Source organism: Hyla sarda, chromosome 11 (genome assembly GCF_029499605.1).
Source record: "Hyla sarda isolate aHylSar1 chromosome 11, aHylSar1.hap1, whole genome shotgun sequence".
Taxonomy (NCBI): domain Eukaryota; kingdom Metazoa; phylum Chordata; class Amphibia; order Anura; family Hylidae; genus Hyla; species Hyla sarda.
The window spans coordinates 84418320-84434757 of NC_079199.1; the positions used below are offsets into that span (position 1 = coordinate 84418320).

General features: G+C 43.2%; 1 protein-coding gene across 7 annotated transcripts in view; it reads left to right on the forward strand.

Moving 5' to 3' along the window:
• Positions 1-16438, forward strand: part of OTUD7B (OTU deubiquitinase 7B) — a 102201-nt gene that overhangs the window by 50974 nt on the left and 34789 nt on the right. For all 7 annotated transcript variants that reach the window (XM_056546401.1, XM_056546400.1, XM_056546399.1 and 4 more), the window contains exons 2-3: positions 3538-3702; positions 7466-7681. In XM_056546401.1, coding sequence (XP_056402376.1) covers positions 3538-3702; positions 7466-7681 — 381 coding nt within the window. The remainder of the gene's footprint in view (positions 1-3537; positions 3703-7465; positions 7682-16438) is intronic.

Genomic DNA, 16438 nt, shown 5'->3' on the forward strand with positions numbered 1-16438 from the left:
CTTGCACAGAGCGGAGATCATTCCATGCAGGAGACCACGAGGGGTGCCAGTGGTCAGACTTATTAGGGGATAAGATGTCTAAGGCTGGAATACCCCTGTAAATGGGTTCTCCATATGAATCATTTTATCCCCAATCCAAAGTTAAGATGTTAGATCGCAGGGGTCCTGCCACTGGGGTCCCCCACAATCTCTGCTGCGGCACCTCGTCATTCGGTGCACAGAGTGAACTCCGCTCTGTGCCCGATGACTGGCGATGCAAGCCGCCACTCCCCCCTCCATACACTTCTATGGGAGGAGGCGTGACGGCCCCCTCCCATAGACATGAATGAAGTGGGCATGGCGCAATGCCGGGCCGGAGATCGCCTCACACCGGCGTCCCCAGCGGCGGGACCCCCGCGATCTAACATCTTATCCTCTATTTTTTGGATAGGGGATAAGATGTTTCCAACGGAGTAACCCTTTAAGTCTTCCATAACGGAGGGATAGTTTTGGATGTCTGCTTAGTTTACATACTAGATACTATTGTGTTGTGAGTCGGGAATCCTGTTAAGTTTCTTATTATTAAGGGTACGTTCCCACACAGCGTATTTTGCTGCGTATTTTGCTGCGTATTTGGTGCTGCATATTTTCCTACCCATTGACTTCAACAGAGAAAATAAAATACGCAGCAGCAAATACGCAGCAAATACGCCGTGTGGGAATGTACCCTAATAATAGATAAAACTCCGGATCACTACAGGATCAGTCACATAAGTCTTTAGAACATTTCACTTTTTCCACAATGTTATGTTGAGGCCTTATGCTAAAATAAAGTTTCCCCCATTGTTCTGCACTCAAACCCCCATAATGACAAAGTTTAAACAAGGGGGGGGGGGGGGGGGGATTTATCATTGTTGTCTGTGGTCGACGCGTTTTACAGTCCATAATGTTTAGCTGTGTAAGTGCTGACGTACATCATATTTATGACCCGGCGCAGAGCATATGATAAATCTAAGAAAACTTACCTCAGCACCGTCACTTCTGTAAGTGTCTGTGATAAGTGCTACGTGTTAACCCTCTACTGACCCCCTATTGCTTTCTTAATTTTCTCTGCTGACCCCTATAACTTTCTTATTTTTCCATACATGGGGCTGTATGAGGGATGATTTTTTTTGTAATGAGAGCGCGGTGCCGCAGCGGGGATCCCGGGGGTCCCCAACAGCGGGACCGCGGCCATCTGACATCTTATCCCCTATCCTTTTGGATAGGGGATAAGATGTCTAGGGGCGGAGTACCCCTTTAATGGAACCCTGAGGAGTTTTTGCTGAGATACAGTGGTCCCTCAAGTTACAATGGTCGTCCTGGAACCAATCAATATTGTATGTTGAAACCATTGTATGTTGAGACCAGAACTCTATGGAAACCTGGTAATTGGTTCTGAAGACACCAAAATGTCATCCAAAAATAGGAAAAAGTGAGAATTAAAGAAAAATAAGTAGATAACTAATACAGATAAAGCAAATCCTTACATATAAAAGTAAGAAAGATCTGCTGGGAGCTGTAATCTCTGTCTATGTCAGTGTTTCCCAACCAGGGTGCCTCCAGCTGTTGCAAAACTACAACTCCCAGCATGCCCGGACAGCCGTTGGCTGTCCGGGCATGCTGGGAGTTGTAGTTTTGCAACAGCTGGAGGCACCCTGGTTTGGAAACAATGGTTTATGTAGAGGACAGGAGCTTCTTCAGGGTCCTATACAGTACACACAGTGTCCCAAATGGAGCCGCCCTTACTTGGTGTCCAAAGGAGCAGCTAACCCTGGCACAGGTAAAGTGTACAGAACATGTAATACCTCCCTGTACTGTAGGGGGCGCTATCAGACACCAGTCAACCAGCCATGATCTGTATTTTTTTAGCAGTGCAACTTTTGCCTATATCTAATGTTTTGTTCACTTTTTTTGCCATGATTTTGGGATATGAGAAATCGGGTATTTTTTCCCACTTACACCGTTGACCGCAACATTTTACGTTAATAGTTTGGACATTTCCACCCATGGCGATACCAAATGTGTGTGTGTGTGTGTGTATGTATATATATATATATATATATATATATATATATATATATAATATAATATAATATAATATAATATATATATATATATATATATATATATATATATATATATAATATACACATATATACATATACACACTGAAGAAAAGGACAGGCGTCCTGCACTAACCGCGTAAGATCTGGTTATCCGGCCTCTGAGCGCCCCGCGCCGTCTTGAAGTCCCTACCGGAGGAGCAGCCCGAGATGGGAGCCGGATAACCAGGTCTTACACGGTGAGTGCAGGACGCCTTTCCTTTTCTTCAGTCTTTCTATTGCTGCTTACTGTTTGCATTGTCCTAGCACCGCCGTGTATGGTTTAAGCTGGTTGCCTACCTGGAGTGAGTATATCCATCTCGTGGTTTTTGTGGGCTAAAGGTATCGGTGCCACTGTTTGTTCTGCATATATATATATATATATATCTATCAGCTCTAGGGAGAGTCCCAGTTGATCCAGACTTCTTCCCTATTAAGAATGTATTGTATTATGGAGGCCACTGTGCTCTTGGGAACTTTTAGTGCAGCAGAATTATTTTTGCCCTCGTCTAGACCTGTGACTCCACACAATCCTGTCTCTGAGCTCTACAGGCTCCCTTTTCCCCTCATGGCTTATTGTCAGCTATGATACCTTTATATAGACAGAGCGGTGTCTTTCCAAATCCCATCCAATCACCTGAATTCACCACAGATGACTCCAGTCAAGGTGTAGAAACATCTCAAAGATGATCAAGAGAAATGGGAGGAGCCAGAGCTAAATTTCAAGTGTCAAGGCAAAGGGTCTGACTCCTTATGTCCATGCAAAATTATTATAGTTTTTCCTTTTTTTAATAAATTATCAAATTAGAAAATGTCCTATTCTGTTTTTACGTTCATCCAACCCCCAATCCAGTGGCCCTCCTAGGTTTCCTTCCTTATCAGTTGTGTCTGTTCCAGGAACGTTAAAGGGGCACTCTGGTGGGAACCTTTTTTGTAATTATTTTTATTTTTTCAAATCAACTGGATTCGTAATGGATTTGAAAATTACTTCTATTTAAAAATCTTAATCCTTCCAGTACTTATCGGCTGCTGTATGCTCCACAGGAAGTTTTTCCTTTTTGGATTTCTTTTCAGTCTGACCAAAGTGCTCTCTGCTGACACCTCTGTCCATGTCAGGAACTGTGCAGAGCAGGAGAAAATCCCCATATCAAACCTATCCTGCTCTGGACAGACAGAGGTGTCAGCAGAGAGCACTGTGCTCAGACAGAAAAAAATAAAATAAAAGAACTTCCTGTGGAACATACAGCAGCTGATAAGTACTGAAAGGATTAAGATTTTTAAATAGAAGTAATTTACAAATCTGTGTTTGATTAAAAAAAAAAAAAAAAAAAAAAGTGTTTTCCACTGGAGTACCCCTTTAACTAGAATAATCCCTAATACTTCCAGTAATGCGGAATATATTTTTGTCTCCTAGGTAAACAATGGGACGTCAGCGCCGCTCTGAATGACTATGATCAGCTCCGACAAGCCACTGTGGGTGGACTGGCTCATAACTTCAATGACACTCGGAGCTTTAAACCCCCAGAAGCAGCTCGCCCCATGAGACCGGCCCTGCAGAGGCAGGAGGACATTGTGCAAGGTAATTGTTACATGTTGTTTTAGGACATTCTGCATCATGTTACTCTTATTGGAGGTTTCTCTCCTTCCAGATGGTTGGTCTCTTGCTACTTTAAATGAGGAACTCTGTCATGTCTTGAGGACATTTTATCCTGCGGAATCCTTACTTATGCCTCATTCACACGTGAGAGATCTACAGCCAGTTTTTCCCTGTGGGAATCTCTGTTAATCCCCACGGTGTGAGCGCGTACCCTTAGGGTCTATTCACACGTACAGTATCCTGAGCATATTTGATGTGCAGAATTTGAAGCTGGGTTCAGTCATGTAGTGAACATTAAAGCGTTACTCCGCCCCTAGATACCTTATCCTCTATCCAAAGTATAGAGGATAAGATGTCTTCCCTCCATGCCGGATGACTGGTGATGCGGGGCAGAGGCTCGTGACATCACAGCCACGCCCCCTCAATACAAGTCTATGGGAGGGGGCATGACTGCTATCACGCCCGCTCCCATAGACTTGCATTGATGGGGCATGGCCGTGACGTTACGAGCCTCCGGCACTGCACCAAACGCTCTAAACAACCGCAGCAGGACCCCCGCAATCAGACATCTTATCCCCTGTCCTTTGGCTATGGGATAAGATGTAGGGGTGTGAATCGCCAAGAATTTGGTGATACGATTCAAATCGCGATACCAGTGTGGCGATTCGATATATCCCGATATATATCGCGATACCATCTAGGTGACGATACATCGCGATATATCCCGATTCTGTCTAAAAAAAACAATGTTAAAATAGCCGATAACGTATACCGGAATATCGGTATAAATTATCGGCTATCGGCTCTAACCTCCACCGATTATCGGTATCGGCCCTAAAAAATCGATATCGGTCGATCCCTATTGAAGACCACTGCTTTATACTATGATGCTTACATATGTCGTCTTTATGTATCTCAGCACCTCCAGCAGTGTCTTCCAAGATCCCAATAAGGAGTACATACATATAACAATACAAAAAACAATAAATAAACAGTTATATAAAAAAAAACAGTATATACACGGACTGTCAGATTTTCATAGTGCCCTTTGCTTATTTATCTTCATTTAGCTTTCATTTGGAGAAACATTTAGAGATTTAATTTCATTGAGGTAGGTTTATCTTGGCTCCAGCGCCATTCTTCTAGGGGATTGTCCATCTTAAAGATTTCCCTTTCCAAGCACGCTCCCAGTCCCAGGCTGTATACACATTTATATACAATTACACCTGCATTCCTCCACCGTGACCGGCTCTTGCAGCATCGATGGCTCTTCTTTGCCGCGTACGTTCTGAGTAAACAAGCTGCAGTCTGACCTTTCCATCTGACTTCAGCCGCAGACATGACAAGCTTATTACAACACTTGTAGCTGCGGAGATCCCCGGTGCTGACAGTACGACAGGAATGTGTCATTGTACCCTCACCTGCAGGCTCACATTCTGGGATGTCAGTGTCCCTGTTAGTTAACAAAACTTTTGACGTTTAGAAGACTTGAGTGTTCAGACCTTTGTAATCTTTAACATGAGAGGCGAGTACCTCACAGCTGTGTGCTTCACTCCCTGGCTCGCTGAGATCTCCATCCAGTTACTCCAGACAGACTCCATTATAAATATCAGACAGATGACAGGAAGGTGGGGAGAGACACACAGTCACACACTTCTCTAGAGATCGCTGGGGATATGAACACTCAGACCCCGATTAATCTGCAACATGCCAAACAGTTTTATTTTTATTTTTTTGTCTGTTTTGTTTTAATAATACAAATTTCCTCCAAACAGGCAGAGATCCTGAAGGCGCTGGAGATCAGATAAAATGCAGCTTTTCTTTATTCCCACAATGCAACGCGTTTCGCGGAAGTTCCGCTTCATCAGAAACGCGTTACATTGGGGGAATAAAGAAAAGCTGCATTTTATCTGATCTCCAGCGCCTTCATGATCTCTGCCTATTTGGAGGAAATTGTGAAGCGGAGCAGTTGCTGAGACCTTACTCTCTTCCATGGTTGTACTTGGATGGAGTACAACCGCATCTGGTAAGCGCTAATTCACATTGAGCCTTACCAAATTTTATCTGGGTATCACACAAGGGAGCGCATCCTTTTGTCCTCTTTTTTTCTTTAGTTTGTTTTAATAATGACACATGAATCATTATGTAATGAAAAGTTCTGCAACGTTCAAATTTTGTTTTTCCATTCTTTACCATTTTCAAGATCTCTGCTTCCTGTCTGTGAATGAAAACAGCCAGGGGAGTAAACCCTGTAAAGACCTAATGCATCCAATGAGGGTTTCCTAGAATTTTCTAGCTGCAAATTGAGCTCTTGAAACCCCAAATACTTTAGAAAGTTAAAGAATGTTTTCTTTTTACAAGGATTAGTCAGAAAACCTTTGTATTTGTGGCTTTATCCTTTTTTTCTTTTCTTTTTTTACAATACACTGTTCTATGAAATAGTAAAGTTTATTATGCTATCTCATACATCTGTGTGGCATCCATCAGGTTAAAGGGGTACTCCGCCCCTAGACATCTTATCCCCTACCCAAAGGATAGGGGATAAAGATGTCAGATTGCCGCGGTCCCGCTGCTGCGGAGCCCCAGGAATCGCTGCTGCGGCACTGCGCTCTCATTACAGCACAGAGCGAGTTTGCTCTGTGCGTAATGACGGGCGATACGGGGGACGGAGCAGCGTGACGTAACGATGCTCCGGCCCCTGTACTGCGCATCATTATGTGCAGAGCGAACTCGCTCTGTGCTGTAATGAGAGCGCGGTGCCGCAGCAGGGATCTCGGGGCTCCCCATCAGCGGGACCGTGGCGATCTGACATCTTATCCCCTATCCTTTGGCTAGGGGATAAGATGTCTAGGGGCAGAGTACCCCTTTAATGGAACCCTGAGGAGTTTTTGCTGAGATACAGTGGTCCTTCAAGTTACAATATTATTCGGTTCCAGGACGACCATTGTATGTTGAAACCATTGTATGTTGAGACCAGAACTCTATGGAAACCTGGTAATTGGTTCTGAAGACACCAAAATATCATCCAAAAATAGGAAAAAGTGAGGATTAAAGATAAATAAGTAGATAACTAATATAAATAAAGCAAATCCTTACATATAAAAGTAAGAAAGATCTGCTGGGAGCTGTAATCACTGTCTATGTCAGTGTTTCCCAACCAGGGTGCCTCCAGCTGTTGCAAAACTAAAACTCCCAGCATGCCCGGACAGCCGTTGGCTGTCCGGGCATGCTGGGAGTTGTAGTTTTGCAACAGCTGGAGGCACCCTGGTTGGGAAACAATGGTTTATGTAGAGGACAGGAGCTTCTTCAGGGTCCTATACAGTACACACAGTGTCCCAAATGGAGCCGCCCTTACTTGGTGTCCAAAGGAGCAGCTAACCCTGGCACAGGTAAGGAGTAGTACAGAACTTGTAGTTCCTCACTGTACTGTAGGGGGCGCTACCAGACAGCCAGTCAGTGCATGCACTTCAGTAATGCAGGGGTTTTACCAGTAAAATGCCCATTCTGATTGGTCAGTTCCTCCAGTTGGGAAATGTCTCACACATCTGGACTATCTATAGTATTGTATGTTGAGTCTGGTTTCAAGTTACAATGGTCCAGAAAAAAACATTGTATGTTGAAATTATTGTATGTTGAGGCCATTGTAAATTGAGGGATCACTGTATTTTGGTTATGTCTGTGTTGTTGTCCTCTGTTATCAGCTGTTTTGTACTCTGATCTATATGATGTTGTTACTAATTTTCAGAGAAGCGCCTGTCCCGAGGCATCTCTCACGCCAGCTCTTCTATAGTCTCCCTGGCTCGCTCCCATGTGTCCAGTAATGGCAGCAGTGAGCACTCTCTGGAGCCCCCCATCTGCACCTTCCAGCTCCCTGACCTAACTGTGTACAGCGAGGACTTCCGGAGCTTCATCGAGCGGGACCTCATTGAGCAGTCCATGCTGGTGGCTTTGGAGCACGCTGGTAAGTATTGGTGTGAACAATCCTAAGGATTCATCTTTTACATGATCAGATGAGGGCCGTCGATTTAATGGACACAACCAGATTAAAAGGGGTTGTGTCCATTAAATAGATGGCCATGTGCTTGGAAAGTGAATGTAGCAACTGTATTCATGTGTTACTGAGGGGTGGCTAAAAGTATATAATCTTCTCACACAGTCCACATCTTTTCCTATCGTATTAAGCCGGGAGTAACATGTCCCAATGGTCCAGTGTGTGTGTGTGTGTGTCTTTTTATCTTGATTCTTTCCTTTGCTTCTGCATTCAGATACTTTAAAGGGGTACTCCACTGGAAAAACATATTTTTTTTTTTCTAAATCAACTGTTGCCAGAAAGTTAAACAGATTTGTAAATGACTATTTAAAAATCTTAATCCCTCCAGTACTTATCAGTTGCTGTATGCTACACAGGAAGTTCCTTTCTTTTTGAATTTCCTTTTTGTTTGACCACAGTGCTCTCTGCTGACACCTCTGTCCATTTTAGGAACTGTCCAGAGCAGGAGACAGATCGCGGGGGTCCCAGCTGCAGCACCCCGCTGTCAATTACTGCACAGAGCAAACTCGCTCTGTGCGTAATGATAGGCGATACAGGGGCCGGAGTATCGTGATGTCATGGCTCCACCCCTCGTGATGTCACGGCCCACCCCTTAATGCAAGTCACGGGAGGGGGCGTGCTGCTCCTCAGCGGTGTGAACCCCGCGATCAGACATCTTATTCCCTATCCTTTGGATAGGGGATAAGATTTCTAGGTGCAGAGTACCCCTTTAAGGACGCAGGGTTTTCTGTTTTTGCACTTTCGCTGTCCGGGCATGCTGGGAGTTGTAGTTTTGCAACAGCTGGAGGCACCCTGGTTGGGAAACACTGTTGTAAGCAATGGGAATGCTGAGAGTGCGTTACAATAGATGAAGAAATGTGAGGAGACTGCCGTGCTGTGCAATGCTCCTTGGGGAAAAATAATGGGAAGTAGCCGTCCTGCAGAAGAGCAAGTTCTTTATCTTTTTGGATTTTGCCCAGTTCATGAAGAGACTTGTAGTGCCACACAGCAGCTTGGACCTGTGTATCCCAAAACTGCGTCTTTCCCCCCTTTCTGGTACATGAGGCTTGAGCCATTGCTGTGAACAGTCCAGTCCCAGTCCTTGAGGTTCATAAAGCCGAATTTATCCTTGTGTGGGAGCGACACAACCTGCCTTTGAGCAGATTCCTGGAGGCTGATGTCACTTCTGTTGTGCCCTGCGCTGCCTGCTGTGAATTCATCAGGGGGGGCACCGGCAGACAGCAGAACTTTGTGTTTGGGGTAATTATAACACTTCTTCATTATACCGTATAATTCATGGGAATCACAAGCACTGCTTATTACAGAGATTCACCCAGCCTGAAGCCATCATTACACCTTATTATGGGGTGGTCTGCTTGTTTTTTGTTTTGTTGTTTTTTTTTGGAAGCTGTGTGTGTTTGTTTCTTGGGAAATTACAGATTTAAAGGGGTACTCCGGTGTAAAACACTTTTTTCTTTCTTTTCCAATCAATTGGTGCCAGAAAGTTTAACAGATTTTGTAAATTACTTCTATTAAAAAATCTTAATCCTTCCAGTACTTATCAGCTGCTGTATGCTCCGGAGGAAATTCTTTTCTTTTTTAATTTCCTTTCTGTCTGACCACAATGCTCTCTGCTGACACCTCTGTCTAGAGTAGGAGAAAATCCCCATAGCAAACCTACTGCTCTGAACAGTTCCTAAAACGTACAGAGGTGTCAGCAGAGAGCACCGTGGTCAGACAGAAAGGAAATTTAAACAGAAAATAACTTCCTGTGGAGTATACAGCAGCTTATAAGTACTGGAAGGATTTTTTTTTTTTTATAGAAGTAATTTGCAATTCTGTTTAACTTTCTGGCACCAGGTGATTTAAAAAATTAAAAAATATTTTCCAGTGGAGTATTCCTTCATCCCCTTAACGACCATGGACTTAAATGTACGTCCTGGTGCAGAGGTACTTAGCGCACCAGGACGCACATTTACGTCCTGTGTATGACCGCGAGCATCGGAGCGATGTTCGCATCATACACTGCAGGTCCTGGCTGCTATCAGAAGCCGGGGACCCGCCGGTAATGGCCGACATCCGCGATCGTGCAGATTTCTGCCATTAACCCCTCAGATGCTGTGATCAATACAGATCATGGCATCTGCGGCAATGCGCATGTTAAAATAGATGATTGGATCGCCCGCAACGCTGATGCGGGGATCCAATCATCTGTAATGGTGGCCGGAGGTCCCCTCACCTGCCTTCAACAGTCTCCTCTGGTCTTCTGCTCTGGTCTGAGATCGAGCAGACCAGAGCAGAAGATCGCCGATAATGCTGATCAGTGCTATGCCCTATGCATAACACTGAACAATATTAACAATAAACTGATTGCTATTGATTGTCCCCTATGGGGACATAAAAAGTGGGGGGGAAAAGTAGAAATATGTAAAAATAAAAAGTAAAAAAAATATAGAAAAATACCCTCCCCCAATAAGAATTAAAATTGTCCCTTTTTCCCATTTTATCCCGAAAAAAGCGTAATTTTTTAACATTTTTATAAACATATTTGGTATCACCGCGTGCGTAAATGTCCGAATTATCAAAATATAACGTTAATTATCCTGTACGGTGAACGGCGTAAACGTAAAGAGTTAAAAAGAAAATGCTGCTTTTTTTTTAATCACATTTTATTCTCAAAAAAATAATAAAAAGTGATCTAAAAGTTTTATATATGCATATGTGGTATCGATAAAAAGTACAGATGACGGCGCAAAAAAGGAGCCTTCATACTGCCCCATATATGGAAAAATGACAGTTATAAGGCGTTTTGTACAAAAGGGGTTAATATTGGGCTGAGGTCAGGGGGGGGGGAAGACTGTTTTCTTTATGACCCCTTTTACCTACATGTGATGTCAATTCTAGTAAGGCTCTCTCTATATCAGTGTTTACTAACCAGAGTGCCTCCAGCTGTTGCAAAACTACAACTCCCAGCATGCCCGGACAGCCGTTGGCTGTCCGGGCATGCTGGGAGTTGTAGTTTTGCAACAGCTGGAGGCACCCTGGTTGGGAAACACTGTTCTATATACAGACACAAGTGACGTAGGATCCCTGGAATAGATCCAGACTCTTGGGAGAACTTGTGCCAGTTGTTATTTTGGTTACTGCATGAATGAATATTCATAAGGAATGAGCCCGGGGCCGGGGACATGACGCCATTGCTCAGAAGTCCGGGCCATTGATTGGGAACTATTGTCATGAGTGATTGATGGAAGGCAGAGAAAACAGAAGATTCCTCAAGGATGAGCTACATTTCATTGACATGTGATATGGACAGAGTAAGGCTACGTTCACACTGCCAGTTGTGAAGTCCGTTATTTTAGGATCGAGAAAAGCCGGAGAAAATAGTGCTTGCACCGTCTTTTTCTCCGGCTTTTCTCTCCCAAAGTAACGGCAGCTATTGAATACAATGGGGTCCATCCGGAACAGTTATTTGCTGGTATGCGCCGGCAAAATGACGACCGGCAAACTGCTAAAAAAAAAAAAAAAAAAAAGGGGGAAGTTGAACGACCGAATTTGCCGGAGCATACCGGCAGTGTGAAAGGGGCCTAAATAATAATCCTTGGTCTGGGTGTCCACAAGCCTTGTCCTGAGGCGTCTCACCATGCAGGGCTGGAAATGAATGCCGCCATGTGTAAAGAACAATTCATATACATAATGGACGTACAATAATGCTGCAGTACCATCTGTGACAAAGCCATGGCATCATGATACTAGCCATACAACCTGACGTAACCCTGGTACCCCTACTGGAGCAATAGAGTTGGTATGTTCTTCTTGGGCTTGTGTTGGTGTACTGACTGATGGACTGTCTGTCTGTGTTTATTAGGCTGGGTTCACGCCACGTTTTTGCAATACAGTTCCCGTATCAGGTTTTTGATAAAAAATAAATACATTTAAAAAAAAATCGTATTCCTCAAAACCGAACTAAACCGTATCAAAACGCATGTAAAAATGTTTAATCCGTATACGGTTTGAAAAATGATGTCCGGTTGCATCAGTTTTTTAAGGAAAAAACTTATCCGTTTTTAACACTTCATTCCATTATGAATTAACTTAGGCTGAGCAAGACAAGGCAGGCACCAAAGCTGGGATGTCAGGGGTTAAGGACACGGTGTGGAGCGTGGAACAGCGCAGAGGTGCCAATCAAAAAGTTCAGAGCTATTAAATGCAGTTCGCAAGTAGAAAAGAAGTAGATTGCACTCACCCACTAGTGAAGTTAAAACGTCTTCTTTATTGGAACATCGTTAAAAGCTGCTGAAGGGAGGGGTAGAGAGATGCAGTCAGCGTGAGCCTTGGCCGGTCAGTCAGTACCCCTCCCTTTTTTTTTTAACGATGTTCCAATAAAGAAGACGTTTTAACTTCACTAGTGGGTGAGTGCAATCTACTTCTTTTCTACTTGCAAACTCCATTATGAATAAAGTTTCACTTGTTTGATTGAAATTCCAAGAAAAAAAACTGTGCAAAGTCAAAAAAAACGGATGGTGAAAACCGGATGGAACTGTAAGCCCATATGGTTCTGTATGGTTCCCATTGACTCCAGTGTTTTTAAAAAAAAAAGTATACGTTTCAATATGGTTTTTCACCCGGACCAAAACCCATGGTAGGCTACGGTATTGGGTACAGGAAAAAAACTGACAAAACCGTACAGGATGCAAAACGGACACAACTGGATGCATAGTTTGGCATACGGTTTTCAATGGAGAGTCAATGTATACGGTTTTTAATACGGTTCTGTACGGTTTTCAAATTGAAACGTATACGGGGAACTGTAGTGCAAAAACGTGGTGTGAACCACAGCCTTAGAGGTGATACAGATGGCCGCTCCCCCTCAGATGCCCAGAGAATTTCGGCAGTTCCCCATTCAGTGAGGTTCTTGCTGGGTATGATGGTGTCCTCCAACAAGAGATTAATGTATTTGGGGCTAATATAGTGCTACTCAGCGACATCCCATTGTTCACCCCTTAAATTCCTTCTTATAATGGTAATTCCGGTGTAGTGAAGGAAACTGTGCCCTGTAGCGGAATGTGACCCTCCACACAGGGACGCGGGAAGATTTGTCAAAAGGCTTCCAGAGGAAATGTTGCCCATAGCAACCAATCAGATCGCTTCTTTCATTTTTCAGAGGCCTCTTCAGAAATGAAAGCAGCGATCTGATTGGCTGCTATGGGCAACTCAGCAGCTTTTCCTCTAGACAGGTTTTGATAAATCTCCCCCTGTGACCGTTTTCTGCTTTACAGCCCGCTCCCTCTCACTCTGTCCCCGCTACCCTCTGTTGTGTGCGGCGCGGGCGACAGAAAGGCTGGGGGATGTGCGGAGAAGATTTGTCCCTATCCCCCTAAGGCTGGGTTCACACCATGTTTTTGCAATACAGTTCCCTTTTTCAATTTGAAAACCATATGCATTGACTCTCCATTGATAACAATATGCCAAAAGATGCATCAGGTTGTGTCAGTTTTGCACCCTATACAGTTTTGTCATTTTTTTTTTTCCCATACCCAAAACCGTAGCCTACCTCGGTTTTTGTTCCAGGTGAAGAATTGTATTGAAACGTATGTTTTTTTTTTTTTTAACATGGGAGTCAATGGGAAGGAACCGTACAGAACTGTATGTCCATACGGTTCCATCCGATTTTCATCATCCGGTTTTTGACTTTGCACAGTTTCTTTTCTTGGAATTTCAATCAAACAAGTGAAACTTTATTCATAATGTAATGAAAAGTTAAAAACGTATACGTTTTTTTCTCAAAAAAGGGATACAACCGGACATCATTTTTCAACCCGTATACGGATTAAAATGTGTACACACGTTTTGATACAGTTTAGTCCGGTTTTGAGGAATCAGTTTTTTTTTTTATTAAAAACCTGATACGGGAACTGTATTACAAAAACGTAGTGTGAACCCAGCCTAAGAGAGGGTAGCGGGAATAGAGTGGGGGCAGGTTGTAAAGCAAAAAAAACTGTGTCCCTATGCGGAGGGTCACATTCTGCTACAGGGACACAGTTTTCTTCAGGACAGACTCATAATGTAAGTCTATGGGACCGTCCTGGTGACATAGACACAGAGCGGGGAGAGAAACGGAGCAGTGTTATTAAATGTATTCTCTGAGTCAGTAAAATTACACTGATACCAAATTTATATACTTTTATTTATTTATTTATATATATATATATATATATACATATATATATATATATATATATATATATATATATATATAATAGATATTATTATTTTTTTTATTTATTGATTTTTATAAAATTAGTGATTTGCATAAATTAGTTCAGCTTTCCGGTGCTCCGGTGGGCTGGAAAAGGTGGATACAGTCCTAGAAGACTCTTTCCTAGGACTGTATCCACCTTTTCCAGCCCACCGGAGCACCGGAAAGCTGAACTAATTTACGCAGGAAAAGTCAGCGAATCGAATTTACTGTAAGTTCGCTCATCTCTAATAAATACCAATATATGTTTATAGTTCAGGTACTTGCAGCCATGGGGATGTACTGTATGTGCAATGTATCATGTATACAGTATATTATGGGCACATACGGGGCGGCCCTGGGGGGGCCCTTAGTCTGACGTCTCTGGTAGTCGCTTCTCTGCACCTCTTGTAAATGTTTCCATCCGACAGTAGTAAAACCCTGAGATCTGTCAGCACCGAAGCAATTGTGAGGAAAGTATCTGTCACATTACCACATTCCCAGAATGCCTCTGTTGGTCACATGACCTGGAGGACAGGGCCCGGTCAATGCCTGCACTGGCTCATAAATACATTTCATCATGCTGCTTCATGTCGAGTCAACACAGGAGGCAGGAGCTCTTGGAGGACGTGTCTGGTTACTCAAACAGATGGTGCTGCATTTTGACACAACATGTGACTTTGGAATGGAAATTACGTTTTCTCCTATCGGAAATAATGGCTACAACTTGCAGTTGTTGTCTAGTAACTAGAATCAACTACTGGGGCTCCACCATCTAATATCTGGAGGACAACAGCGGGCAGAGCAGCACCACCCCTCCAGGCGACCTGTGTCTAAATCAGTGTTTCCCAACCAGTGTGCCTCCAGCTGTTGCAAAACTACAACTCCCAGCATGCCCGGACAGCCTTCGGCTGTCCGGGCATGCTGGGAGTTGTAGTTTTGCAACAGCTGGAGGCACACTGGTTGGGAAACACTGGTCTAAATGAAGCATTAAAAAACGTTGTGTATGTTGGGAGGGGATATTTCTATTATCTATAGTTTAGACAAGTTGCAGAAGATATGACAGTTGTTTATAGTCTCTGCTACCTTCACCTCACTCTATGGTATATTCAGAACTGTAACTTGGTTTACATACTGAATTACTCTGTGTATGAAGAACTGCCACTCACTATTCTGCTGATACAGTCACTGTGTTCATATATTGCTGTACTGATCCGGAGTTATATCCTGTATTATACTTCAGAGCTGTACTCACTATTCTGCTGGTGAGGTCACTGTGTACATACATTACATTACTTATCCTGTACTGATCCTGAGTTATATCCTGTATTATACTCCAGAGCTGCACTCACTATTCTGCTGGTGGGGTCACTGTGTATATACATTACTTATCCTGTACTGATCCTGAGTTATATCCTGTATTATACTCCAGAGCTGCACTCACTATTCTGCTGGTGGGGTCACTGTGTATATACATTACTTATCCTGTACTGTATATGTAAAGTTAAGGAACATCCAATAAGGCAGTGATACAAAAATAAAATATAACTTTTATTCTGATTCTGTATCTAAAATACGAAAATTGTAAAAGTCCATAACTGGCAGTATAATTGGTCAACACAGGACCGTGCTCAAAAGATGGGTATAGGGTAACAGGTGAATACCTATATCTAAATAGTCCTACCTCATCCTAGGACTATCCCTCACTACGTTTAGTGTGGGTGGGGGTAGGGTTTAGTGATTTCCACTCGCAGGTGGTTGGCTAATTATTCTCTCATACTCCTGTCCAACGCGTTTCTCCCACTTGTTTTAGGGGTTCATCAGGGAACCGAGGAGGAGATACTAGGCTACCAATATATAATCATATCACACCAGGGTACATAGAAATAGGTATATATGGACTAAGTTCAAATCAGAAGATAGTCAAGATCAATAGATGGTCTAATACCGACCAGATAAGTATTAGATAGAAGAGATAGATGTGTCAGTCAGTCACTGGCATCCAGTGATGCCCAAGCACCTAGAGGCCAAGGATAGGGCCCCAAAGTGGAAGGTCTAATTAGACCTTAGATGGTAATCTGTCAGTACATCCACCAGGGCATTATCATTTGCTGGGATCACATGGTCCAGAGTATAAACAATAAACACCGCCAGTCTACATAGGAGAAATAACCACCCAAGCCCTCATACATGGTTATTCAAAACCAAGTTTATCTACACATGCATAGAACCTGAGTGGCACTATATTTTTGTGTGGAAGTAACAACCACTCTATGTCATTGCCAATATTGGAACCTACATGGATGCGATGACACATATATGGCTGTGGTGTTACATATAAATAATCTTTATGTTTTACTGAATTTAAAATTATGACATGGTGGCTTGTGGTTATTAGACTGACTTTGGACTCTTTGACGGTGTATACAGCACTCCGAATGACTGTTTCG